The 25108-nt window shown below is 42.9% G+C and overlaps 1 protein-coding gene across 8 annotated transcripts in view; it reads right to left on the bottom strand.

Moving 5' to 3' along the window:
• Positions 1 to 25108, bottom strand: part of cast (calpastatin) — a 247581-nt gene that overhangs the window by 14513 nt on the left and 207960 nt on the right. For 3 of the 8 annotated variants that reach the window (XM_078565567.1, XM_078565556.1, XM_078565545.1), the window contains exons 40-48: positions 21954 to 22079; positions 19919 to 19975; positions 17008 to 17097; positions 15270 to 15365; positions 13656 to 13718; positions 12966 to 13091; positions 4332 to 4388; positions 2763 to 2852; positions 101 to 196 (exon numbers count right to left, since the gene is read on the bottom strand). In XM_078565567.1, the coding sequence (XP_078421693.1) occupies positions 101 to 196; positions 2763 to 2852; positions 4332 to 4388; positions 12966 to 13091; positions 13656 to 13718; positions 15270 to 15365; positions 17008 to 17097; positions 19919 to 19975; positions 21954 to 22079 (801 nt within the window). Of the gene's footprint in view, positions 1 to 100; positions 197 to 2762; positions 2853 to 4331; positions 4389 to 11245; positions 11372 to 12965; positions 13092 to 13655; positions 13719 to 15269; positions 15366 to 17007; positions 17098 to 19918; positions 19976 to 21953; positions 22080 to 25108 lie in introns of all 8 variants that reach the window. The other 5 variants (XM_078565537.1, XM_078565589.1, XM_078565578.1 and 2 more) reach the window with 5 other exon arrangements.

Here is a 25108-nt window from a genome sequence, read left to right as displayed (position 1 = left end):
CTGCACCTATTTCTTATGTTCTTATGCATACAGGAAATATTTTGAAAGTAAAGTACTGTAACAATAATTGAATTAATACAAATTAATTGTTGGTCTGAACCTTAGGATCAGCTTGCTCTGTAAATCTGTAATCAGGAGGTATAGATTCTTCAGTTTCTCCAACAAGTTCAGCCGCCTTCTTGGAATGATCAGCTTCCTGAAAATATCAAATGATCACAACAATTTATACTAGAGGATAACAGAGTGCTGACTAGTAGACTCTGACTGGCCGAGGCATTACCATGGAGGAAGAAATGGGGAACTATAGGCTCCCCAACCCGGGTAATTCGAAAAAGGCACAAGGCTGGGACATATCCCTTTTGTTTGCAGAGAATGAGTCCCTGCTTATGAACGTATGTCACTTCTAGCAAGTGTAAATGAATCACATTATGAACATGACTGATTATCCTAGATTCGTTGGATAGCTAGCTGATGTAGCTATTAGCAAACTCAGGATTGTTCAGCAAGTGCTGCCCAATCACAGAATTACATCTAACAGTATTTATTTTGGGTTTTACAACCATGGGCTGGTTGAGTACTGTCTGTACTATGCCTATAAGAGCAACCTAAGGAACATGCTGTTTGATTCAGTCAGTCAATCTTTGGGATGTACAGCCCACGTTCCTGGCATCGCACTGGCACAGAAATTCATACATGATGTTGCTCAATCATGTGCTAACCAGAATGTCTTTTTGGACTGACAGCAGCTCGTATTAGTGGAAAATACCACTTGTGTTGCCACTGCATAGTAGCAGTGTGAAACAAGTTTGTTTACCTGTTGTTCAAATTTTTGAGATACTTCGCCTTTTCAGGGTAATTTGAGGTAGAGCAGGCACTTTTCTGGTCTGAATGTGGTGGCCTTCGGCCCATTTATAAGTTTGCGCACTACTTAGCGAACAATGATCTGATCAGGATCACCATTGTCCCACAGGATTGCTTTGATGTGCTCTATTTCTGCATCAAGCTTGCAAGGTGAGCAAATAGCAAGGGCTTTATTTACAAGATTACTGATAAAGCCAATCTTACAGCAGGTGGAGCTATACGAACCCATCAGTGGATTTCTCAACTAGCACAACAAGGGAAGGGAGCAAGTTAGACTGCTCAACCTCAAAAGTGAATTTGAGCATAGGATGGAGTGCATTAAGATGTATATGGAAATTCTTATATCTAGCTGCACAGCGCTTTGGGACTTCCTAATATCATGAATGATGCTAGAAAATACAAGTTCTTTCCTTCTTTCTCTGTAACTAAGATTTAAATCATCCATCCAGCCATCTCTGTTGCAATCTCCCCTTTTCCTTGCTCACTAAACAAAACTAGATTCCTTCCTGCCTTAGCTCCAAACTGACATTTATGTCTAATCTCTCTCCTCTCTTCCCTCGTGCTCTCTCCAAGCTCATCTTCTTCATAAGATTCAACTCATGCTGACTTGACCAGATTCCCATTGTAGCTGCTGACCACCCAAGGTCCTTCTTGGCTTCCAAGCTAGGCAACATTATAAGTAGTGCCCTTTCCTCACACAGAACCTAACTAAATCACCATCATCCTTTCCTGATAAAAAACCCAACCCTCTGTTGTTGCAAACTACAGTCCCATCTTTAACATCAGTAACCTCCCTTCCCTCTCCCTAATTGTGTCGTCATCTCCCAAATGTCTGATCAACTTTCCCCAGCTCAATTTTTGAATGTCCACAGTCTGGTTTCTGCCTCTATCACAGCAACAAAACAACCTTAACCAGGATCACAATGAGATCCTCTATGGCTGTTTGTGATGCATTACCCCTCCTTGAACTCCCTGTAACTTTTGACATGGTTGAACAGCCTCCTCCTCCAATGCATCTCCTCCATTGTCAAGCTCAATGGAACTACCCTATCTTTCTTCCACTCCTGCCTCCAGTGTATCCCCCCAGTGATGGCTTTTCTTATCACCGCCACGTCCTCATTCCCCTTTCCCCTGTCATTAGTGGGTGCGCCTTCAGTTATCTTTACCCAGGCTCTGGAATTCCCTCCTTGACAAAGCCTACTCTTTATCTCCCTTTGCTCCTTTAAGAACTCCTCCCTAAAATGCAACTGCATGACCAAGCTATCATCACCAATCGCACTCTCTCCTTTGGCTTGGTCTCCATTTATTTTCTTGCCTCTTTGCAAAGCACTTTTGGACATTTTTTTAACCTAAAAATCTTGTTTAAATGCAAGTTGTTATTTTAGGACACTCAGGCAATGGTACAGCACCAACTCTCAAGCATGGTAGAATAACATGCATTCTTGTGATTTAAAAATAAGGTAATAGGGCCACCAAGTAGTGGATAAAGGCAAAATACTGCAGATGATAGAAATCTGAAACAAAAACAAAAAATGCTGGAAAAACTCAGCAGGTCTGACAGCATCTGTGCAGAGAAAGACAGAGTTAACATTTCGAATCCATATGAAGTCCGATATGGACTCGAAATGTTAACTCTGTCTTTCTCTCCACAGATGCTGTCAGACCTGCTGAGTTTTTCCAGCAATTTTTGTTTTTGCACCAAGTAGTGGATTTGGGAACAGCAGGGGGTGCCATTACTGTCACACAGTGATATCACTGGACTGTAACAGGCCAGCCTAACCAGACTGATTTCATGTGTACAAATGTATATGAACTCGACCATGAAACTGACCAATGCATGATGCAGTATCAGGAATCTTATTCAAAGACTGAAAGCCTCAGGAAAGAAATTTCATGTGTACCTTCACCACAGGGCCAGTGTATTTAGGACCTGATTTGTCTGGTGCTTCACTTGGAAGAGTTTCTGCCAGAAGTGTAACCGGATCTTTAACCTTTAAAGACATAAAAGGTGTGTTTTGAAAATTTCGGCCCAATCGCACTCGAGACATATTCTGACAGCAGTGAAATATGTTACTGAAGGTTTTAACCTGCCTGCCCCAGGCAAATAAAGCAGCTTCCTAAAATTGACACCAAGTTCAGCAGTGCCAACAGGGCAAGACGTGACCCAAACAATTTCAGCACCTTTCTCTATGCCAATGCAGTAACAGGTCAATTCATGATTCTGTGAGCTGGTCCAATTCTCAAGGATAATGTCAGCAAGAAGTGACATGTAGATAGAGAACAGAATGAAACCTTGGGACCTCTGCAGGAAATTGTCAGGGTATAGGAGGGGATGTCATTGCTGGTGATATGCTGACTAAGTGGTGTCAACCATATAGGCCTCAATACCAAACCACCCATGATGGGCAGGTGGAGGTTGGGCAGGGGGGTGGGGAGGATAGGTAAATGATTAAAAACAAAAACCCAGTGGTACCTTGACACAAATGCAGCTGCTGCCACTTTTACAACTAACATGTGTCCCACCTCGGAGAGGTGGAAGACTTTACTATTATATTTAAATCAGGTTTCCCCAGTGCAGTTCAGAGCCTGAGTTAATTTATTTTTTTTTAAATAGTTGTCACTCAGGTTTCCTATGGTTCTGTAAAACTGGCAGCAAAATGGAGGTGACAGCTGCTGGCTCCAGAAGGTAACTGCTTTTCACAGCACTCAGGAGTAGCAGGTGTGCTGCAGCCAGTACTACAAAAAAAAATCCTTTTTCCTCCCTTCTGCCCTGCCATGATAACCGACACGTTCCCTAAAAGCCCCTATCTGCAACCCGTGGCATGATCACTATCCCCTCCCCAACTCCTTTCCTCAAGCCTTGAGCTGTAGCCCATGACCCCTTCCTGATTACCAGGTACTATCTCTAAGGGGCCTCTGGCTGTGGCCCCCTGCTATTGGTTTTCCTGCCAAGCAACCAAGAGCCTGTCAATTTAGTCAGCTGCTGGGTGGGAAAAGGAAGAAAACATTCAGCAGGGCCTTCACTTTGCCAACTAGGATTTTCCTGCACCCCATATCACCCATCCTTTTTCCAGTTAATATCAGTTTTATTGTTAGCAGAGGTTCAATATCCAACCTGTAATAAGGAAATTATCACAAAGTATTCTTATTCATTCAAAGGGCAAATTGATGTACTAGGAAGGCACAAAATCACAGTGGGAGAGGTGAAGAGAGGGCACAGAGCAGACAGGACTGAGAGCAAATAGAAAGGAGAACCCTCAGATTGTATTTGGTGTGCATGGCAACGGTCAAGATCTGGATCCAAAGAAAAACGTGTCCTTTTACAGACTCAATATTTTGAGTGCCAGTATCAATTTATGTTTAACCTTTTCTCCTAAAATGAGGCCCTAACCCACTGGCCTGTTTCTATTGTAAATTATTGCAAACGGAAATCCCTAGGTTACAGATGTTACTCTTATTTGCTCACTTACCTTAGTGCCACTCTGACTTGCAGTAACTGAGGCAGCTGTCGAAGCTTTCAGAGGTGCCTTTGTAAGAAAAGGAAATCTCATTGTCATTTGTTCATACACCAGAGCAAAATTTTACGGTCCCCCACTATTGGGTTTTGCGGGGTTGTGGGAGAGGGATTGGTGGGGGCGGGGGGGGGGGGCCATAAAATTCTCCAACTTGCCGCAATTTTATGGGGGATGAATGAAGCCTAGGGCCACAATTTTGAGGCTGGTGGGAGCAGTCCAGGGTGGATGGGGGGGAAGGTAGTGGTGTCGGCAGATCACCCTGTTCATGCCTGAGGCGGGAAAGGAGGGGTTTCCTCCATCACTGGCCCTGGCCCCCTTTCCAGATTGGACAACCCTCCCTGCCGATGTCTTAAATCTTCCCCCCACCCCCTATAGGTGCTCCCCACCCCATCTGCCTCTCTATCACAACCCCATGCCGCTCTCCTCAGGCCTCCGTTCCTGTCCCCTCCATGGGACCCGGCACCTATCTGGTCCTATGGTGGCTGCCTGTAGTCCCACTGCTCCTGGTGGCGCTGCTGTCACAACAGAGCTACCAGTCAGATTGGCCAGCAGCTCTCTGAGGCCCTTGGGGAGGGGTGGAAGTCCCGTCTCCAGTCGTTAAATGGCTGCCATCATCGATGGGGATGCGTTCCCCACTGACTCTTCGCGTGGTGGGGTGGGAAACCCTGCCATCTGAAAAATCCATCCCAGGTTTCCAAACACATTCCTACCCCACTTTTGTAAATGTGATATTATATGAGTTGTAAAATTAAGTTCGACATCCAGCGCATAAACAAAACCTTTAAGAAATTTACTGAGTGGAAAAAGACCAGTTGACCAATCTGAAGGGAAAGAGATTTAGTGCAACCTGGAAACCAAAGTGTTTTGCGATAAAATCAGGAGATGTAAAATGGGCTGCTGCTTCATTAATACCCTTATTACACTATTCCACAAAATTCCTCCCCTTGATCCAGAATGCTCTCCCAAATAGAAATTCTAGAAAATTACTGCCTTTACTATTCCCCCAGTCTATGTGGAAAAATATGTAATCCCATAATAACTGTTGTTTGTCCTATATGCTGTCTTGATCTTTGTCCTGAACCACATCAATTAGTCAATATACAACCCGCACCAGTGTCTGATATCTTTTGCTGCTTTTTAGTTCTACCCAAAGTGTTTCCACTCTAATTAGCCTTACTTAAATCCTTTCTTTCTACTACAGTAATACTCACTGCACTTGTGAAAGATCCTGTAGGCTGCAATATTTACTTAAAAGTCATAGTGGTCATAATGTCAGTATAACTGCAGGATTGTAAGGTTTGGATTTTCAATTATTTTAGTGAGTTGGAATGAAGCAAATCCAATTTCCAAACAATGTAAATGTACTTTTTGGGTCAAAAGCCTGGAACTCCCTCCCTAACAGCACTGTGGGTGTACCTACACCACATGGGCTGCAGTGTTCAAGAAGGCAGCTCACCACCACCTTCTCAAGTGCAATTAGGGATGGGCAATAAATGCTGGCCTAGCCAGCCACATCCACACCCATGCATGAATGAAAAAAACTTGAACAACAGCCCATACTGTCATAGGGAGGAGAGATGAAGATTTGATACCTATTTCCACTGAGGTCGTGACTGTCCTGATATAGAGACATCCACCAAACAAAAGGAAGAGGAACAGATAGCAGGTCACGATTCAATTTCGATGGAATGTCTCCTCATGACCAATCGAGAGTGGTTTTAGTATTAACCCAAGATCAAGCCAGCCATACTGTTTAACGCCTCAGAGATGTCCAAGAAAATAGTTTTTTTACTCTTTCATGGGATATGGGTGTTGCTGGCTAGGCCAGCATTTACTGCCCATCCCTAATTGCACTTGAGGAGGTGGTAGTGAGCTGCCTTCTTGAACCACTGCAGTTCCTGAGGAGTAGGTACACCCACAGTGCTGTTAGGGAGAGAGTTCCAGGATTTTAACCCAGCGACGGTGAAGGAATGACGATATTTTTCCAAGTCAGGATGGTGAGTGGCTTGGAGGGGAACTTCCAGGTGGTGGTGTTCCCATGTTTCTGCTGTGCTTGACCTTCTAGATGGTAGTGGTCATGGGTATGGAAGGTGCTGTCCAAGGAGGCTTAGTGAGTTTCAGTAGTTTATCTTGTTGATGGTACACATTACTGCCACTGTGTTTCGGTGGTGGAGGGAGTGAATGGATAGGGTGCCAATCAAGCGGGCTGCCTTGTCCTGGAGGGTGTCCAGCTTACTCAGTGTTGTTGGAGCTGCACTCATCCAGGCAAGTGTACAGTATTCCATCACACTCCTGACTTGTGCCTTGTAGATGGTGGACAGGCTCTGGGGAGTCAGGAGGTGAGTTGCTCACTGTAAGATTCTTGTAACACTCTTGTAGCCACTCCTGCAGTGATGACCTGGGAATGAGATGATTGACCTCCAACAACCAGAACCATCTTCCTTTGTGCTAGGTATTTCTCCAATCAGAGTTTCCCCCGATTCCCATTGACTCCAGTTTTGCTAGGGCTCCTTGATGCCACACCTGGTCAAATGCTGCCATGACGTAAAGGGCAGTCACTCTCATAAGAACATAAGAAATAGGAGCAGGAGTAGGCCATTTGGCCCCTCAAGCCTGCCCCAGCATTCAATAAGATCATGGCTGATCTGCCCCAGGCCTCAGCTCCTCTTTCGTGCCAGCTCCTCATAGCCCTCAACTCTCCAATGTTTCAAAAATCTATCTACCTCCTCTTTAAACACTTTCAGTGATCTAACCTCCACAACTCTCTGGAGTAGCCCTATCTATATCCCCTTGCAGATTCCTTTTGTCCTCATCACAACATGCCCTCCCACCTATTTTTGTATCATCAGCAAATTTGGATACATTACGCTCTGCCCCCTCCTCCAAGTCATTAATATAGATAGTAAATAATTGAGGCCCCAGGACTGATCCTTGGCACTCCACTAGCTACGGCTTTCCAACCTGAAAAAGAGCCATTAATCCCGACTCTGTCTTCTGTGTGTTAACCAATCCTCAATCCATGCTAATGCATTACCCCCAATACTGTGAGCTCCTATTTTGTGCAATAACCTTTTATGTGGCACTTTATCAAATGCCTTCTGGAAATCCAAATACACTACATTTACCGGTTCCCCTTTATCAACTCTGCTTGTTGTATCCTCAAAGAACTCTTGCTTAAATTTGTCAAACATGATTTCGCTTTCACAAAACCATGTTTACTCTGTTTGATTGCGTTAAGCTTTTCTAAATGTCCTGCTATTTCTTCCTTAATAATGGACTCTAGCATTTTCCCAACGACAGATGTTAGGCTGACTGGCTTTTAGTTCCTGCTTTTTGTCTCCCTTCCTTCTTGAACAGGGGTGTCACATTAACGGTTTTCCAATCCACTGAGACCCTCCCGGAATCCAGCAAGTTCTGGAATATTTCGACCAATGCCTCCACTATCTCTGCAGCCACTTCCTTTAAAACCCTTGGATGCAGGCCATAAGGTCCTGGTGACTTGTCTGCCTTTAGTCCCATTAGTTTGTCGAATACTTTGTCCCTCGAGATAGAGACTGCTACAAGATCTTTCCTCCCATTAACTCCTTGCTTATCTGATATCTTTGGGATGTTTATAGTGTCCTCCACCGTGAAGACCGATGCAAAATATTGGTTTAAATTATCTGCCATTTCCCTGTTCCCCATTATCAATTCGTCAGTCGCATCCGCCAAGGGTCCCACACTCATTTTAGTTACTCTCTTTCTTTTTATATACCCGTAGAAACTCTTGCTGTTTGTTTTTATATTTCTTGCCAACTTACTTTCATAATCAATTTCCCCCCTCTTTATTAGCTTTTTAGTCATCTTTAGTCAGCTTTTTAGCTGCTGGTTCCTAAAAATTTCCCAATCCTCTGGCCTACCACTAATTTTTGTCACTTTGTGTGCCTTAGTTTTTGATTGGATCTTCTCTTTGACCACCACGGGTGGTTCATCCTTCTCATCGAGTCCTTCTTTTTGACCGAGATAAATTTTTGCTGAGTGTTATGAAATATCTGCTTAAATGTCTGCCACTGCTCATCCACTGACCTTCCCCTTAATCTATTTTCCCAGCACACTTTAGACAACTCTTTCTTCATACCTCTGTAATTGCCGTTATTTAAGTTGAGGACACTGGTTTGAGACCCGAGTTGCTCATCCTCAAACTAAATTTGAAATTCTACCATGTTGTGATCGCTAACCCCTGGAGGATCCTTGACTATGATATCTCTTATTAATCCTACCTCATTATATATTACTAGATCGAAAATAGCCTGTTCCCAGGTAGGTTCTGCAACATATTGCTCTAAGAAACAATCCTTGATACACTCAACAAATTTGTCTTCCACGTTACCCCTGCCAATCTGATTTGTCCATAATGCAGATTAAAATATGCAGATTAAAATCACCCATGACAATTGTAGCACCCTTCTTACACACCTCCATTATTTCCTGATTTATACTTTGTCCTACAGCGAGGCGACTCTTTGGGGCCTATAGATGACTCCCACCTGTGACTTCTTCCTCTTGCTATTACTTATTTCCACCCAAACTGAATCCACATCACAATCTATTGTACCTATATCACTACTCACCACTGCACTGATACCTTCCTTTATTAACAAAGCTACCCCACCACCTTTTCCTTTTTGCCTATTTTTCCAGAGCGTTGAATACCCTTGAATATTGAGTTCCCAGTCTTGGTTACCATGCAACCACATCTCTGTAATAACTATCAAGTCATGTTCATTTATTTCTATTTGTGCCACCAACTCATTTATCTTGTTACAAATGCTGCGTGCATTCACATAAAGAGTCTTAAGCTTTGACTTTCTACCATTATTACTCATTCTGGTTCTAATTCCTGTTGCACTCATCTGCTTATATTTTCTGCCCCTTCCTGTCACACTTTGATTATCGTTCGCCTCTTGACTACCCTGCACCTCTGCTCTCTTGTTTCTTTTTGATTTTTTAAACTTCCCTTCAATTGAACCTTCCTCCCCACTAATTAGTTTAAAGTCCTATCTACATCCCTAGTTATATGATTAGTCACTTCACCTGTAGAGCTCACCTCTTTTGTCCATTTTTGAACTAAGGCTGTAATGAGCTCAGGAGCTGATGGCCCTGGTGGAACCCAAACCGAGCAGTGAGCAGGTCATTGCTGATTAAGTGCTGCTTGATAGCACTGTCAATGACACCTTCCACCATTTTACTGATGATCGAGAGTAGACTGATGGGGTGGTAATTGGCTGGGTTGGGTTTGTCCAGCTTTTTGTGGACAGGACATACCTGGGCAGTTTTCCACATTGCCGGGTAAATGCCAGTGTTGTAGCTGTACTGGAACAGCATGGCTAAGGGCACAGCTAGTTCTGGAGCACAAGTCTTCAGTACTATTGCTGAAATATTGTCAGGGCTCATAGCCTTTGCAGTATCAGGCCCTCAAATGAAGCAAGAAGTCACAGAATTGTTATGGTGCAGAAGGAGGCCAGCGTATCTGTACCAGCTCTCCAAATGAGCAACTCACCCAGTACCGATCCTCTCTGCCTTCTACCCGTAACCCTGCACATTCTCTCTTTTCAGATAACAGTCTAATTCCCTTTTTGATTGCTTCAAATTAATTTGTCTCCACACACTCTCAGAAAGAGCATTCCAGACCCTAACCACCCACTGCACAAAAATGTCTCTCATATCGCTATTGCTTCTTTTGCTAATTACTTTCAATCCATGCCCTCAAATTCTCGATCCTTTCAGGAGTTGGGAACAGTTTCTCTCTATCTACTCTGTCCAAACCCCTCATGATTTTGAATACCTCCATCAAATCTCCTCTCACTCTTCTTTTCTCTAAGGAAAACAGTCCTAACTTCTTCAATCTATCTTCATAACTGAAGTTCCTCATCCCTGGAACCATTCTCATGAATCTTTTCTGCACTCTTTCTCCTAAGCCTTCACATCCTTCCTAAAGTACAGCACCCAGAACTGGATGCAATACTCCAGCTGAGACCAAACGATTGGCTTATACAAGTTCACCTTAAGCTCCTTGCGCTTGTACTCTTATGAACCTGTTATTAAAGCCCAGGATACTGTATGCTTTATTAACCACTCCCTCAACCTGTCCTGGTATAAGAAGTGTAATTTGCAAAGAAAATTCTTAATTTACATAAGAGATTGTATCTTTATCAATAAATGTGAGAGGGTGACATCATTAGCTGGATGTTACAGGGGTGGGGGGCCTGAGCGGCTTGCCCCCCTCCACCCCGGAAGGAAAGTAAGCTGGAAACCTATTCACTCCATAACACCACCCAGCCATAACATGCTGCAGGCGGGCTAAATTGGCTAACAATGGGACTTCCACCCCTCACTGAGGAGGAAGACCTGCCCTTGGGGCTGTCGGCCAATCTGGCAGCGCTAAGTGCTCAGTAGTGGGTGCTGCGGGACTGAAAACAGTCCCAAGAAGACTGCCCATTCCTGCCTGCCTGCCCACATCAACTGTATTGTGGCGTGGACAATGTATTATTGGGTCAATTGGCTTGTTGTCAAATCCAAATGACCCTTAATTATTTGTTTACATACATATGGCATGTTACGGGGTGAGTTTGGGAGTGGATGGGAAGATGGTGGGCTGGGCACCCTATTTTATGTGCCCCCCTGCCATATACATGCCCGGCGGGGGCACGTAAAATCCAGTCCCGTATATCCTTTCTGTTTCCATCTTAGTCCTTAATAATCACTTTTTCTTATTGGTTACAGATAACCACATGACCAATCAGATTGCAAAACCAAAAATAGAAAATGGCCCTCAGAATTCCCAACCGACTGCTCCTTCAGTCTCTAGCAGTTTAAGATTGAAGCCATACCTCCTTCTGCATAGACGGCGGAGCTGCAGAGTGAGAAGTTGGAGCTGAACATTTTGAAATTGGAGCTGGAGAGCTGTGGGTAAAGTCTGCTGACAGAGAATCCAGGACATCACCTTCTGTCATACTCTGTGAGAACAATACATTAAATGTAGTTAACCCATCGCCAAGATATTTCAAGAACACAGAGGCCCCAACCCCTCAATACTGAAGCAGAAAATAAGAAAATAAATCATCATCAGTAATCGCCTTTAACTGCACAATTTCCCCTTCCCTTCACTTATATGTTATGCTACTCATATCAATGACATGGATGAGTAAGGGGTCAAATGCATGGTTGCTAAATTTGCCGATGACACCAAGATAGGTAGGAAAGTATGTTATCAAGAGGAGGTGGAGAGTCTGCAAAGGGATATAGGCAGGTTTGCGGAGTGGGCAAAAAATTGGCAGACGGAGTATAATGTAGGAAAATGTAAGCTTGCCATTTTGTCAGGAAGAATAGAAAAGCAAGAATGCAAAACTTGGTGGTACACTTGGATCTGGGTGTCCTGGTACATGAATCACAAAAAGTTAGCATTCAGGTATAGCAAGCGATTAGGAAGGCAAATGGAATGTTGTCACTTATTACAAGAGGAATGGAATGTAAAAGTAAAGATGTTTTACTGCAGCTGTTCAGGGCCTTGGTGAGACCACATCTGGAGTACCGTTTGCAGTTTTGGTCTCCTTATTTGAGAAAGGGTATAATGGTGTTAGTTCAGAGAAGGTTCATTCAGCTCATTCCTGGAATAAAGGGCTTACCTTATGAAGAAAGGTTGAACAGGTTGGGTCTTTACCCACTGGAGTTTAGAAGAATGAGAGGTGGTATAACATCCTGAGGGGATTTGATAGTGTGGAATCTGGGAGGATGTTTCCTCTTGTGGGGAGACTAGAACTAGCAGACACATTAAAAATATGTGATCTCCCTTTTAAGACAGAGATGAGGAGAATTTTTTTCCTTTCAGAGGGTCATTCGTCTGCGGCATTCTCTTCCTCAGAAAGCAGTGGAGCTGGCCATTGAATTTATTCAAGACTGAGTTTGATATATTGCTGATAGACAAGGGAGTTGTAGAGCTGCACGCCACTATTTTATGTGAGCGGGTCAATTAAGGCCTGCCCAGCATGACGTGCACCCAGTAGTGTGCCACTTGCTGGTCAGTATCTTACGCTCAGGAAAACTAAGCAGTGCCCACTTTCTCAGAGAGGACATTAAAACACATATTAGGCTTCTTACTGACATGTGTAAGGAAAATACTGCCCATTTTGGGTGGCTGCCCTGAAAAGCCTAATATCGCACTGAATGTTTCTCAAGTGTGCTTGGGGCGCAAGTCATAGGCCTGTGTAAATGGTGAGTTTTTTAAACTTCTTTTCTTTCTAGAAAATGAGGAATTTCCACTCCAGAAAGTGTAGATTACAAAATATATTTTGTTAATTCTACTAAAATCATTTAAAAATAAGCATTTACATATAAATCAATCAGGGTGACATTGTTGAGTCTGTTTACCCATCGGTCCCTGTTAATTATTGTCCATGTGGTCAGCTGTGACCGGTCACATTACAAAAGCATAAATGGGAATTGGCCCTAAGAATGCCCAACCTACTCCACCCTGCAGTTTCAAACAGTTTTTGATCTTGGATGGTGGGACAGGCAGGCTAAATGACCTTCTTCTATTCCTATGTTCCATACCTCCTTCTGCTTAGACGGCGGAGCTGCAGAGTGAGAAGTTTCAGCTGAGCATTTTGAAATCAGAGCTGGAGAGCTGTGGGTAAAGTCTGCTGACAGAGACTCCAGGACGTCATCTTCTGACATACTCTGTGATAACAATGCAATAAATGTAGTTAATCCATCTCAAGGATATTTCAAGAACACAGATGCAAAGGACTTTTTTCTCAATACAGAAGCACAAGTTAAGAAAATACTTCATCAGTGACAATGGCCTTTAAGTCCATAATTTTCCCTTCCCTCCCTTTAGGTTCTCACATGTCATGTTACTCGGTTGAAAGTATGGGGAGAAGAAGTGATGAGAATGATTTTCTAAGGAGTCAAATTTCCTTTTTTCATCTCGGATACTATTAATGTTCCAAGTTCTCTTACCCTCCTGCCCAAAACCAGGAAGGAGGTCAGACACACTCACCATTTTTGAATTTTCCAAAACTTTCAGTATGAGAGTGTGGGGTCTTCCTATCCTGGGCAATGGGTAGAGTGTCACTGCTGATCCTAGACCTGGCATTAAGTCAAGTGCATCCTTTAACAAGTGTCCACCACTATCTTGATATAATAAGGACATAAATATCCTTGATTTATGGAATGGAGCCCTAAAGAATTTTACTACCAAGAACTAAATGCTCCATCAAGGAAAAACAATTTCAGCTTTACCTTCTTTATTACCTTTGGTTTTGCTCCTGGACCAGTAGAGGAAGGGACCACTTTACCTTTTTCCTATTCCAAAAAAATGATTCCTCTTAGAGACATTAGAATTATTTAAAATTGAAAGCTATCGCTATAGCAACAACACAAATTTAATAAAATTCTTCAGCATCCTAAAGAGAACTCAGTCAAGTGTAAATGTGGTGTACGTATGAAGGAACTCTCAAATCTAATGGGGATCTAAGATTTTAAGGTGTTAATCCTAAATTAGAAATATAAAATGGCAAGTTATCATGATAAAATGCAGAATGACATGAAAATGGCTGCTAACTTGAATTATTGCCAATATGTATAAAGTAAACAGGGTTGTTCAGGTTGTGAGAAATTGGGGCGCATCCATAATAACCAGGTGCATGTCTGGAGTTTAACATTCATGAATGAGACTTATATGAACTAAGGTTACTCTCAGATAAGATAATACAATGTTTTTCACCAACATGAATACAATGAACAATTGAAGATGCCGTGACATATAGTGGAATATAGTTCTTTAAAAAACTTGACTATTAGTTAGAAGGGTCAGCATTTGGCCAACTTGAGACACAAAGGGGTTGAATTCCTTTGTTGAATTCCCCCTCTCTGGGTTGAGACACAAAAATACTTCAAAAACTAATCTAGCTATATTGGATTTTGAGAGTATAATTTTCTTTCATATATTTGTTCGAAGATCCAAACTTTGCTCATAAGGTGGAATCAAAATTGCAGATATCTTTATCCCATTTTTAATGTTATGTCTGGCTTTAGTAACCTGTAACCTCATGTAAAAGCTGTAATTTATAATTGGCTTCAGTAAAAGACATGTATTATTGAAGCACACAAGAGGTCTAAAGTATCTTATCTTGGGAATCCACACATAAACACACTGTTCTAGAAGTCTTGGTTTACATTTCTAAGAGCTAGTATTGGTAAACTTTCAAAAAAGTTGGTCTACTAAGACAATGCCTCAGTGTATGTCCCATTTGAAGATAACTTTGTTGGCTTTGAGAGTCCTGGAAGAGAGGACTTTTATTTGAGGATCCAGTCTAAAGACTATGTTCCTTTAATACTTAGAAATCTCTTTTAGTTGAGACTCTTAAGCTAGCAATAAGTTCTAGGGTAAAAGCAAAATCTGAAGAAGAGTCATATGGACTCGAAACATTAACTCTGTCTTTCTCTCCACAGATGCTGTCAGTTTTTGAGTTTTTCCAGCAATTTTTGTTTTTGTTGAATAAGTTCAAGGGAATTGGCTTACCTTTCCAGGGGGTAAAGATAGTAGAACCGCTAACATACGCACATCCGTGCAAAACTCAATTGATCAGTAAGTTAAATAACCACAGCATTTAATTAAAATATAGCTGGATTAAACAATGGAGGTGTGTACTGACTTCAGTTTAATATTTCAGTAGTTTATTTTTTGCAATGTACTGCCAGATTGTGTGACCTATGATTTCAGGATCATTTTTACTGCAAACTCACAAATGTAGAAATTTATTTTTGCAGCAGAGCATTGAAAACTATTTCTAGGTGTTCGATACATAAGACATATTTTGAACATATCAGAACAATTATTGGCTTGGAACAAACCTTAGGATCAGGTTGATCTTTAAATCTGTAATCAGGTGGTACAGACCCTTCAGTTTCTCCCATTCGTTCAACCTTCTTCTTAGTAACATCTGATTCCTGAAAATATCAGAAACAAAGATCACATAAATATTAGGGTTCAATATCCATAAACTATGCTTCAGTAAAATAATTCCTAGAACTGAATAAAAACATTTAGGAAATTATTGTGTTGTACTGAAAATCTATCTTTTTAGTGCCTGTAAACAACTATACCAGTTGATAGGGTGTCTATGAATAGAATTATACCTGGAGATTATGAAAACAGGTAGCCCTGCAAGGTGAATGCGACTTAATAGATACTTGATTAAAGGGAGGTAAAAGTCATACATTTTTCTCAATGTAACTGCGAGCTTATCTGCCCTTCTCTACAACAATACATCTACTCTTTCCTATTCCAGTCTGGTCCCTGCCCTGACCCCCATCTTCATTCCTCAGGTCCAAGTCATTTTGGGATCATGAAGTAGAGCGTTGCTGTTTGTGTTCAAGAGCGCCAAGACAGTGGTTTAAAGGTATTTGAGAATTGGGAAACTGTCCTGGGAGAATGTGAAAAGGAATAAAGTCCTGTGGAGAGGTCCCTGCACCCAGGTATACTGTGGAGCGCTTTTGGAAACATTGGAAAGATAATAATAGAATCTGGTGCTAGTGTGGAAGCAAGGGTTAACTCCGAAGGAGGACAAGGAGCCAGGAGAATCAGACCCAAACTACCCTCAGCCCTTGGCAGAATGTGTCACCACCAATCAGCCTTCTCACATCTCTTTCCCTGTTGTCAAATGGTTCTGCTTTTAAGGTCATGTCCTAATACACTGGGTGCACTTTTAGGAAGCAAGGAAGCATCCTCAGAGCAACCAAAACCTTGTCAAAAAGCATTCCAAATGATTTGATTGCTTCACCTCTTTTGGTTTGTTGATGCAGTTTGGTTAAGTTACAGTGCCACCTCTGGAGTTTTACAGATTTTCCTTGTTCTTCAATGGAGTCCCTAAACCCCTCTGCTTCTCCACCTCACTCTTCTACACTACAGGGGCAGCACAAAGTCTGCGTAATTGCATAGGGCCCCCAAGACAGTCAGGGATCCTCAGCAGATCCAATGGAAGGACACATGCACAATGGTAATAACTGTTCTCTGCTCATTTTGTCAACTGCTTTCCTATTACCTATTGCAAACATGCCTTTTCATGATCATAGGTTTGTCGATTTCACAAGAGGTTAAGTAGGTCATATTTAGCATCCATGTCCAGTAAAATGTAGGGACTTGAAACTGAACCTTGGCACAGGGCACCTGCAAAGTAAACTCACTCCTGCTCCTTAAAGTTCCTCCTAAAAACCCAACTTTTCAAACAAGGATTTGATCATGCGCCTAATAATTCATCCTTTGGCTAGTTGTCTATGTCTCTATGAAATGCTTTGCATGTTTTTAAAATATCAGCTCATATTTATATATCACCTTAAACGTTAACTTAAGATGCTCATGGCAGTTAGACAACCACTGGAGATCAGGCAGTTATGTAATTGTTTTTAGAGGCAGCATTACTTTTACCGTGACACATTGACCGCAATGGACTGGGGGCAGCACAGTTATCAACAGGCTGATTTCAACCGTCCAGATGTATATTAACCCCGCCCAAGAAACTAACCAATATATGAGGCGGTGTACTGGAAATTTTCAAGGACTGAAAGTCTCAGGAGACAAATTTAATTGTACCTTCACTTCAGGACCAGTGTATTTGGGAGCTGAATCGTCTGGTGCTTCAGATGGCAGTGTTTCTGCAAGCAGGTCAAATGGATCTTTACCCTTTAAAGATAAAAAAGACTTATTCATTTTCCAATACATCTCACTTGGAACATATTCTGACAGCAATGAAATATTTACTGAAAAGAGAACCCAAGTAACTGCTGCTTACTCATATTGAGTACTTTTCAAACTCCCTGCTCCTAGTGAGAAGTTTTGACATTGGGAACATGAAGTTGGGTAATTATGGTTTGTGTTTTTGCAATCAGCAATTGGTGAATTTTAGATCTACTTTTGTGAATGAGACCATTTTAGAAAGTAGGACAATAAATACTGCAGAGATGAAGCTGTTAATGAAGCAAGTCCGTAATTTGATGTATTTTGCTTCATTACTACCTTACCAATGTTGAGCCTCAGGAAAGTTGTCGTGCTCCAGTGTCTGGAAGCTTTGGTGGGGGATAATCAACAGCACATAAATAGGCCACCAATAAACCTTTCCTTCATAATGTGCCCTTTACCCTGTAATTTGATACATTTTACTTTATTAACATCCTAACAGCATTGAACATTGGGAAGATGGCCATGTTCTTGAGTCCAGCCCCACTAAGGACGTGGAGTATGCTTTCAATTTGAAGTGGTCTGCAAGATGAGTGCTATTGATCATACAGCAATCAAATGCACTTTGCCAATACAAAAATTTCTCTATCTGTCCCTGACCCAAGGTCAGCAGCAGTGATATTCTTCCAAATCTTAGCGATGGGCTCTCTAGGCTAGATTTAACCTTACCTGGCGTTTTGAAGGGGAGCTGTCTCGTAAAGTGCAATGTGTGACCTGCCCACTGCCTCCCCACCCACACCTCCCCCCGACCCTTCTCTTATTTTGTGGGGCGGCGATGGAGGTTTTGGGCTGCCAGCCCACCTATTGAGGCCCAAATGGCCACTGAAGAGTCTCATCCTGCCCCCACCAACATTTTACCTGCAAGAGGCCCAGCAGCTTTTACTGTCTGGCAAAAGGGATGGGGACTTCCTTTGGGTGTCCCCTCTGCCCACTGGACGCACCCCCACCTGAAAGGTCACACCTCCCTTTAACCTTCCCCCAACACTCACCCCCTCCCCGGCCTCTCAAACCCAGCCAACAGCGATACCCCAGACTTACCTTCAATCCGGTCTCCATAACCTCTCCTTCAGAGACAGGCTGTAGTCCCTGCAGTGGCCACTGCTTGAACCTTGTGCAGCTGGGACTACAGAGCTGCCAGCTGACCCGATTGGCTGGCAGCTCTCCAAGATGTGACCTCCACCCTAGATGGGATTGTATGTCTTGCCCTAAGCCAATTAACGCCTTGCCAAGCATAAAATGTCTGCAGGGCAGTTGGCTTTTTTGTGGGCAGGCCCCCGATGGACCCATCAGTTACAGTGCGGTGAACATGGAGCCCTGTAAAATCCAACCCTGTGGTACAAAGAGAAACCCCGACTGGAGCCCTGAAGACGTGGACAAATAATTATGACCTTCATTACACTCCACTGCACAGTCCTTTCTTCCTGCCTTGGGGTAGTGGTACAGCTGGACAACCCACTCTAAGGGCACCAGGGAACAAATATTTCAGCTGCTTAGTGTAGTAGACACTGGAAATGCTCCTGTAATGACACTTGTGCCTGCCTACTTCATGCAAACCTGGTGTTCTCTTTCTGGTCCCACAAAGCCCACTGGGTTCAGTACAGGAGGGCAAAGACCAGCAAGATTCCAGCAGAACCACTGAACATGATCCAAGCAATTTCATGCCTGTTGTCTATGCAAGGCATCGATGGATGACAGGCGAATTGATGAGTGTGAGTTAGTCCATTGTTTATAGGTAACTTCACCAAGAGGTGGCACAAAGACAGGACTAGCAGGGGACAGGGGTGAAATCTAGGAATGCTGAAGCAAGCTGCAAGGTCACAGGAGGAAAAGTCATTGCTGGTGATGTGCAGACTCAGTAGGGGGAGATATAATATTTGAAAATATCTTACAAGTGACAAGGAAGAGTCATCTAACGCTCGCTGTTAATTGCTGTGGCTCAGAATGCGCAAAGTCACAGGAAACGTGAAACAGGCTACACCTTCAAATCTCTGCTTTGTAAGAGGCCTTATGAGATAGGATTCCAAAAAAGCTAGAGAAATTGGAATGGAGCTAGAAACTAGTGCAAAATAGGCACCCTGAAGGGAATCAAGTCCAAAGGTGTCAGCCAAAGGCTTGCTGGAAATGGGGCACAGGCCTCACCTGCAAAATTCAGCTAGTTGTAAATGGAAATTGAGCATCCTGATGCAGCTCACAGGTCGGGGTCTCAGGGAAATTGTACAGTTCCAATGCCTAGCCAACTCATAGGTAGGTCCTGGGGTTTGGGAACATGTCAGCAGCAACCCGCATTACTCTTGTGGAGTCAGGAGGAGTATTCCAGCTCAATGATGCTCCACATTGATTTAAGCTGAAGTTATCTATTCATTGGCAACCTCTGGCAGTTCCTTAAAGGAATGCTGGTCAGGTCGCTGCAGGCCTGGAAAATGGAGTCTGCATGACTCAACATCCCACCCAGTCTATGTCACATTTGGAACTGGGATCCTAAAATAGGGACCCTGATTATTTTGTCAAGGTGCCGAATGTCAGTTTCAGAAAGGCCCCCTGGATGCTTAGGAAGCTGCCAGTTTCCAACCTGACAAATGGTGCCGTTCCAGTGAAGCTTGATTGGGAGGAATTGTCCACGGGCATAATTTCTGCAAATCCTAATCTTTCTCCCCAAAAAATTATGTTTTGACTCTTTCTCCATAAATGAGACCGTAACCCACTACCATGTTTCAACTATAAACAGAAATTTCCACATATCACATTTTATTCTTTTTTTGTCACTTACCTTAGTGCCACTTAGACTTGCAGAAACCGAGGCAGCCATCGAAGCTTTTAGTGGTGCCTTTGTAAATAAGAAAAGAACATTGGCTGTTATTTCCCATTCACTTGTTTTATCTTCAACTGCTTCAAGTTTCTGCCATTTAATTTCAATCATTACGGCCAGGATTTTGCCCTCGTCGGGCGGGCTCGGCAGAGGCGGGCGGGAGCGATCGGAAAGCCAATTAAGGCCCGCCCAGTGTGAAACGTGTGCTGCAGTGCTCAGCGTTGCCTGTGTTCGGAGAGGGGGGTGGCGGGCGAGGAGGGAGAGCAGTGGACTTCATGCAGGTGTGCACAGGAAAAGCTCCCTGAGGCACAGAGCTGCCTCAGGGAGATGAAGATTTTAAGAATTAAAAATAAAGAATTTTAAATTGTTAAAAAAAATGTCCCCTCATGCGAACCTGTCACATGAGCAGGGACATGTTATTAATGAAATGTTTAAATTTTTATTTAATTTTTAACAGCTGTTGGAAACCTCATCCCACCCGTGGATGAGGTTTCCTAAAAAATCCATAAGGTTGAACGTGCAGCAAAAAACTTAATTCAATTGGGACTTTAATAGACCTGTTAATTGTCAGCGGGCGCACTGCCGACCCCGGCGTGCGTCCGCCAACCGAAATATCATGCGAGTGTGCGATGACGTCGGGACTCTTGCCCGATGTCACTGCGCACCATTTTACGCTCATTCAGGTCGGGCACACGCCCGCCCGACGAGCGCAATATTTTGCCCACCATTTTCCATTGGCAGGCTGCAAATATCAGGGTACAGCAAGGATCATTGCTAGATCCTCTGCTAAAAATTATGGCCTATTTTTTGTAAGGCCTAAAATATAACATTATCATCAATTGCAAACATAAATGAAATCAGAGATTCAAAGCAGAAGCAAAGTCCTTAAGATCTCTGTTAAATTTACGAAGATGTTGACCAGTTGACAAAACATGAGGAAAGGGGATTTACTGCATTCTGTAAAATAGTGCAGCTTTCAGCATGAGCCATGAATGTTATGAATTGTTTTGATTACATTTACACTACAGTAGTAAGTCAGTTGTGGTGCTAATGAGCCACTTTTAATGATGGGCATTGAAGTACCCCACCCAGAGTAGATTCTGTGCCCTTGCCACCCTCAGTGCTTCCTCCAAGTGGTGTTCAACTTGGAAGAGTACTGAATCATCAGCTGAGAGATTGGGGGAAGTAGGGAACAGCTAGTAATCAGCAGGAGGCTTCCTTTCCCATGTTTGACCTGATGCCATGAAACTTCATGGGATCCGGAGTTGATGTTGAGGACTCCCAGGGCAACTCCCTCCCAACTGTGCCACCGCCTCTGCTGGGTCTGTCCTGCCGGTGGGGACAGGACATACCCAGGGATGGTGATGGTGGTGTCTGGGTCATTGTAAGGTATGATTCCATGATTATGACCACTTGAATAGTCTGTGCTCTCTCAACTTAGTAAGGGGTCTTTGCAGGGTCGACAGGGCTGAGTTTGCCGTTATTGTTTCCTGTGCCTATGTCAATGATGAGCGGTCCGTCCGGTTTCATTCCTTCTGGACTTCATAGCAGTTTGATAGAACTGAGACACCATTACAGAGGGCAGTTAAGAGTCAACCACATTGCTGTAGACCAGACCAGGTGAGAATCACAGATTTCCTTCCCAAAGGACATTAGTGAACCAGATGAGTTTTTACGACAATTGACAAGGGTTTCATGGTCATCATTAGGCTTTTAATTCTGGATTTTTATTGAATTCAAATTCCACCATCTGCCGTGGTGGGATTCGAACCCGCGCCCTCAAAGAATTACTAGAAATTAATGTCTCTCTACCACCCGTTTCACATGACAGCACAAAATCAAAACCTAACTTTTATGTTTCCTTGTTCCATTGGCTCTGATCAGTCATGTGTTACCTATGACCAATCAGATTGCAAAACCAGAATCAGGCAGTGGACCTAAGAATTAGCAATCCACTCCAGCTGCAGTCTCTAGCAGTTTGAGATTGGAGACATACCTCCTTCTGCATAGACGGTGGAGCTGCAGAGTGAGAAGTTGGAGCCGAGCATTTTGAAATTGGAACTGAAGAGCTGATATCAAAGTCTGCTGACAGAGACTCCAGGACGTCACCTTTTGTCATACTCTGTGATAACGATACAATAAATGTAGGTAAACCATCTCAAAGATATTTCAAGAACAAAGGCCTCAAAATCCTCAACAGTGAAGCACAAATTAAGAAACAACTTTGTTAGCAACAGTGGCTATTAACTGCATATTTCTCCTTCCCATCCTTTAGACTCTCAGATGTCATGTTACCCAGTGGAAATGGGGAGGTGGATTCTGTCAATCCCATGTCTGTAACATGCGAGGTGGATGCATGGGTTTTAATTTTCCAAAATTCCCTAAATCCAAGAAAGGTCTCATCAGTTCGGAAAATGGCGAATGAGAGTCCTCTGTTCAAGAAAGGAAGGAGCCAGAAAGCAGGAAACAACAGGCCAATTAGCTTAACATCTGTCGTAGGGAAATTGCTGGACTCTATCATTAAGGAGGTCATAGTGGGGCACTTAGATAAACTCAATTCAATCAAGCAGAGTCACATGGTTTGTGCTGATCTCATAATTTATTGGAGCTCTTTCAGGAAGTAACAAGCAATGTGGATAAAGGGGAACCTGTGGATGTGCTGTATTTAGATTTCCAGATGGCATTTGCTGAGGCCTCAAAGGTTACTGCGCAAAATAAGAGTTCATGGTATAGGGCATAACATATTAGCATGGACAGATGATTTCTTCCTTTTAGCTAACCAGAGAGTAGGGATAAATGGGTCTTTTTTTAGATTGGCAAGATGTGATGAGTGGAGTGCCATGGGGATTAGTGCTGGGGCCTCAACTATCATGAAAGGACCGAATATATGGTTGCTAATTTTGCTGATGAGGAAAGTAAGTTGTGAAGAGTACATAAGGAGTCTGCAAAGGGACATAGATAGCTTAAAAGAATGGGCAAAAATTTGGCAGATAGAGTATAATGTGGGAAAATGTGAATTTGTCCACTTTGGCAAAAAGAATAGAAAAGCAATATGTAATTTAATTTGTTATGATCACAGCTGATGTTAATTGCTGCACAAATCAAACCCCAGAGGGAAACTTGCCTTACGGGCCATACCCTTTTTTTTATGTTCTGAAAACAAGATGACGACATGCTGATCTCAACAGCAAGAAGTCCAGTAACACTTTTGGGATTTTAAAATTAAAAGTAAAAATTTTATTAACAAGAATAAAATAAAGCTTAAGCACACAAGGTTACAGTTGCTCAATTAAAGTTAGTCTTACAAAACATTTCCCCAAAAGACTCTTTACTTGGTCAGACCCACAAGTAAACACCTTCGAGGCAACACCCTTATAGATTTTTAAACTATAAAAATCCAGTAATATTACCCAAGGAAAATTGCTGTAGCTTTAATAAAGGCATACTACATGACCTCTAACTCTCTTCTACTCTGCTGTGGAAATCCAAGATTTCAGAACAAAACTGCTTGTTGCAGCCCAAGACTTTTCTGACTTGACTGGATGGCTGATTCAAACTGCATCTTCTCCCAGCCTAGAGCTACAGTTCACAGAATTACACAGTGCAGAAGAGGCCCTTCGGCCCATCGAGTCTGCACTGACACGTGAGAAATACCTGACCTACCTACCTAATTCCATTTATCAGCACTTGGCACATAGCCTTGAATGTTATGACGTGCCAAGTGTTCATCCAGGTACTTTTTAAAGGATGTGAGGCAACCCGCCTCCACCACCCTCCCAGGCAGCGCATTCCAGACCGTCACCACCCTCTGAGTAAAAAAGTTTTTCCTCACATCCCTCCTAAACCTCCTGCCCCTCACCTTGAACTTGTGTCCCCTCGTGACTGACCCTTCAACTAAGGGGAACAGCTGCTCCCTATCCACCCTGTCCATGCCCCTCATAATCTTGTACACCTCGATCAGGTCACCCCTCAGTCTTCTCTGCTCCAACGAAAACAATCCAAGTCTATCCAACCTCTCTTCATAACTTAAATGTTTCATCCCAGGCAACATCCTGGTGAATCTCCTCTGCACCCCCTCCAGTGCAATCACATCCTTTCTATAATGTGGCAACCAAAACTGCACACAGTACTCCAGCTGTGGCCTCACCAAGGTTCTATGCAACTCCAACATGACCTCCCTACCTTTGTAATCTATGCCTCGATTGATAAAGGCAAGTGTTCCATGTGCCTTTTTCACCACCCCACTAACATGACCCTCTGCCTTCAGAGATCTATGGACACATATGCCAAGGTCCCTTTGTTCCTCAGGACTTCCTAGTGTCATGCCATTCATTGAATACATCCTTGTCAAATTACTCCTTCCAAAGTGTATCACCTCAAACTTTTCAGGGTTAAATTCCATCTGCAACTTATCTGCCCATTTGACTATCCCATCTATATCTTCCTACAGTTAACAGCTCCCAGCCCAGCTCCAGTTCACAGCTAACTTAAGCTCTCCACAGTAACTCTAAGTTACCTTTTTCCCCCTTTCTTCTGGGATTCCATTGTTCTCACACCCCTTGAAACTCAAATCCTTCCAATTATAAAATCTTTCTTCATGTCTATATTTTGTAATTGCTTTCTGGTCAATAACATTTAATATCCCCTCTTCGGTTTACCTATGGAACTCCTGCTAGATGCAAACATGTTCCTTTTTACCCCTGACTTCCCTTTGATATTCAAACAAACTCTCAACTTATGTAAAATGCAAATATTAGATCCAGTCTATTCACTTGTACCTCCAACCTAATGGCTCTATCCTTTTCATGTTTTAAACCCCCCCAGATAACCTGTCTCTAGTAACTTTTGCCCAGCTTAAATAAATCATTTACACATATACACCCAGCCTCCTTCACAGAATAACACAATATTCTCCACAAATATTAAAAAAAAACCCATCAATTTCTCACAAAGTGGTGAGAAGATGCAGGACACTTGAGGTACAGACAGATCTGGGTGCTCTGGTACATGAATCAGGGAAAGCTAGTATTCATGTACAGCAAGTGATTAAGAAGGCAGTTGGAATGTTGTCATTTATTGCAAGGGGGATAGAATATAAAAGTAGGAATGTTTTGCTACAGCTGTACAGGGCATTGGTGAGACCACAACTAG

This window comes from Cetorhinus maximus, chromosome 2 (assembly GCF_964194155.1).
Source record: "Cetorhinus maximus chromosome 2, sCetMax3.hap1.1, whole genome shotgun sequence".
NCBI classification, from domain to species: domain Eukaryota; kingdom Metazoa; phylum Chordata; class Chondrichthyes; order Lamniformes; family Cetorhinidae; genus Cetorhinus; species Cetorhinus maximus.
Note: the sequence above shows the minus strand (reverse complement) of the source record. Positions and strands in the feature narration are given on the sequence as shown.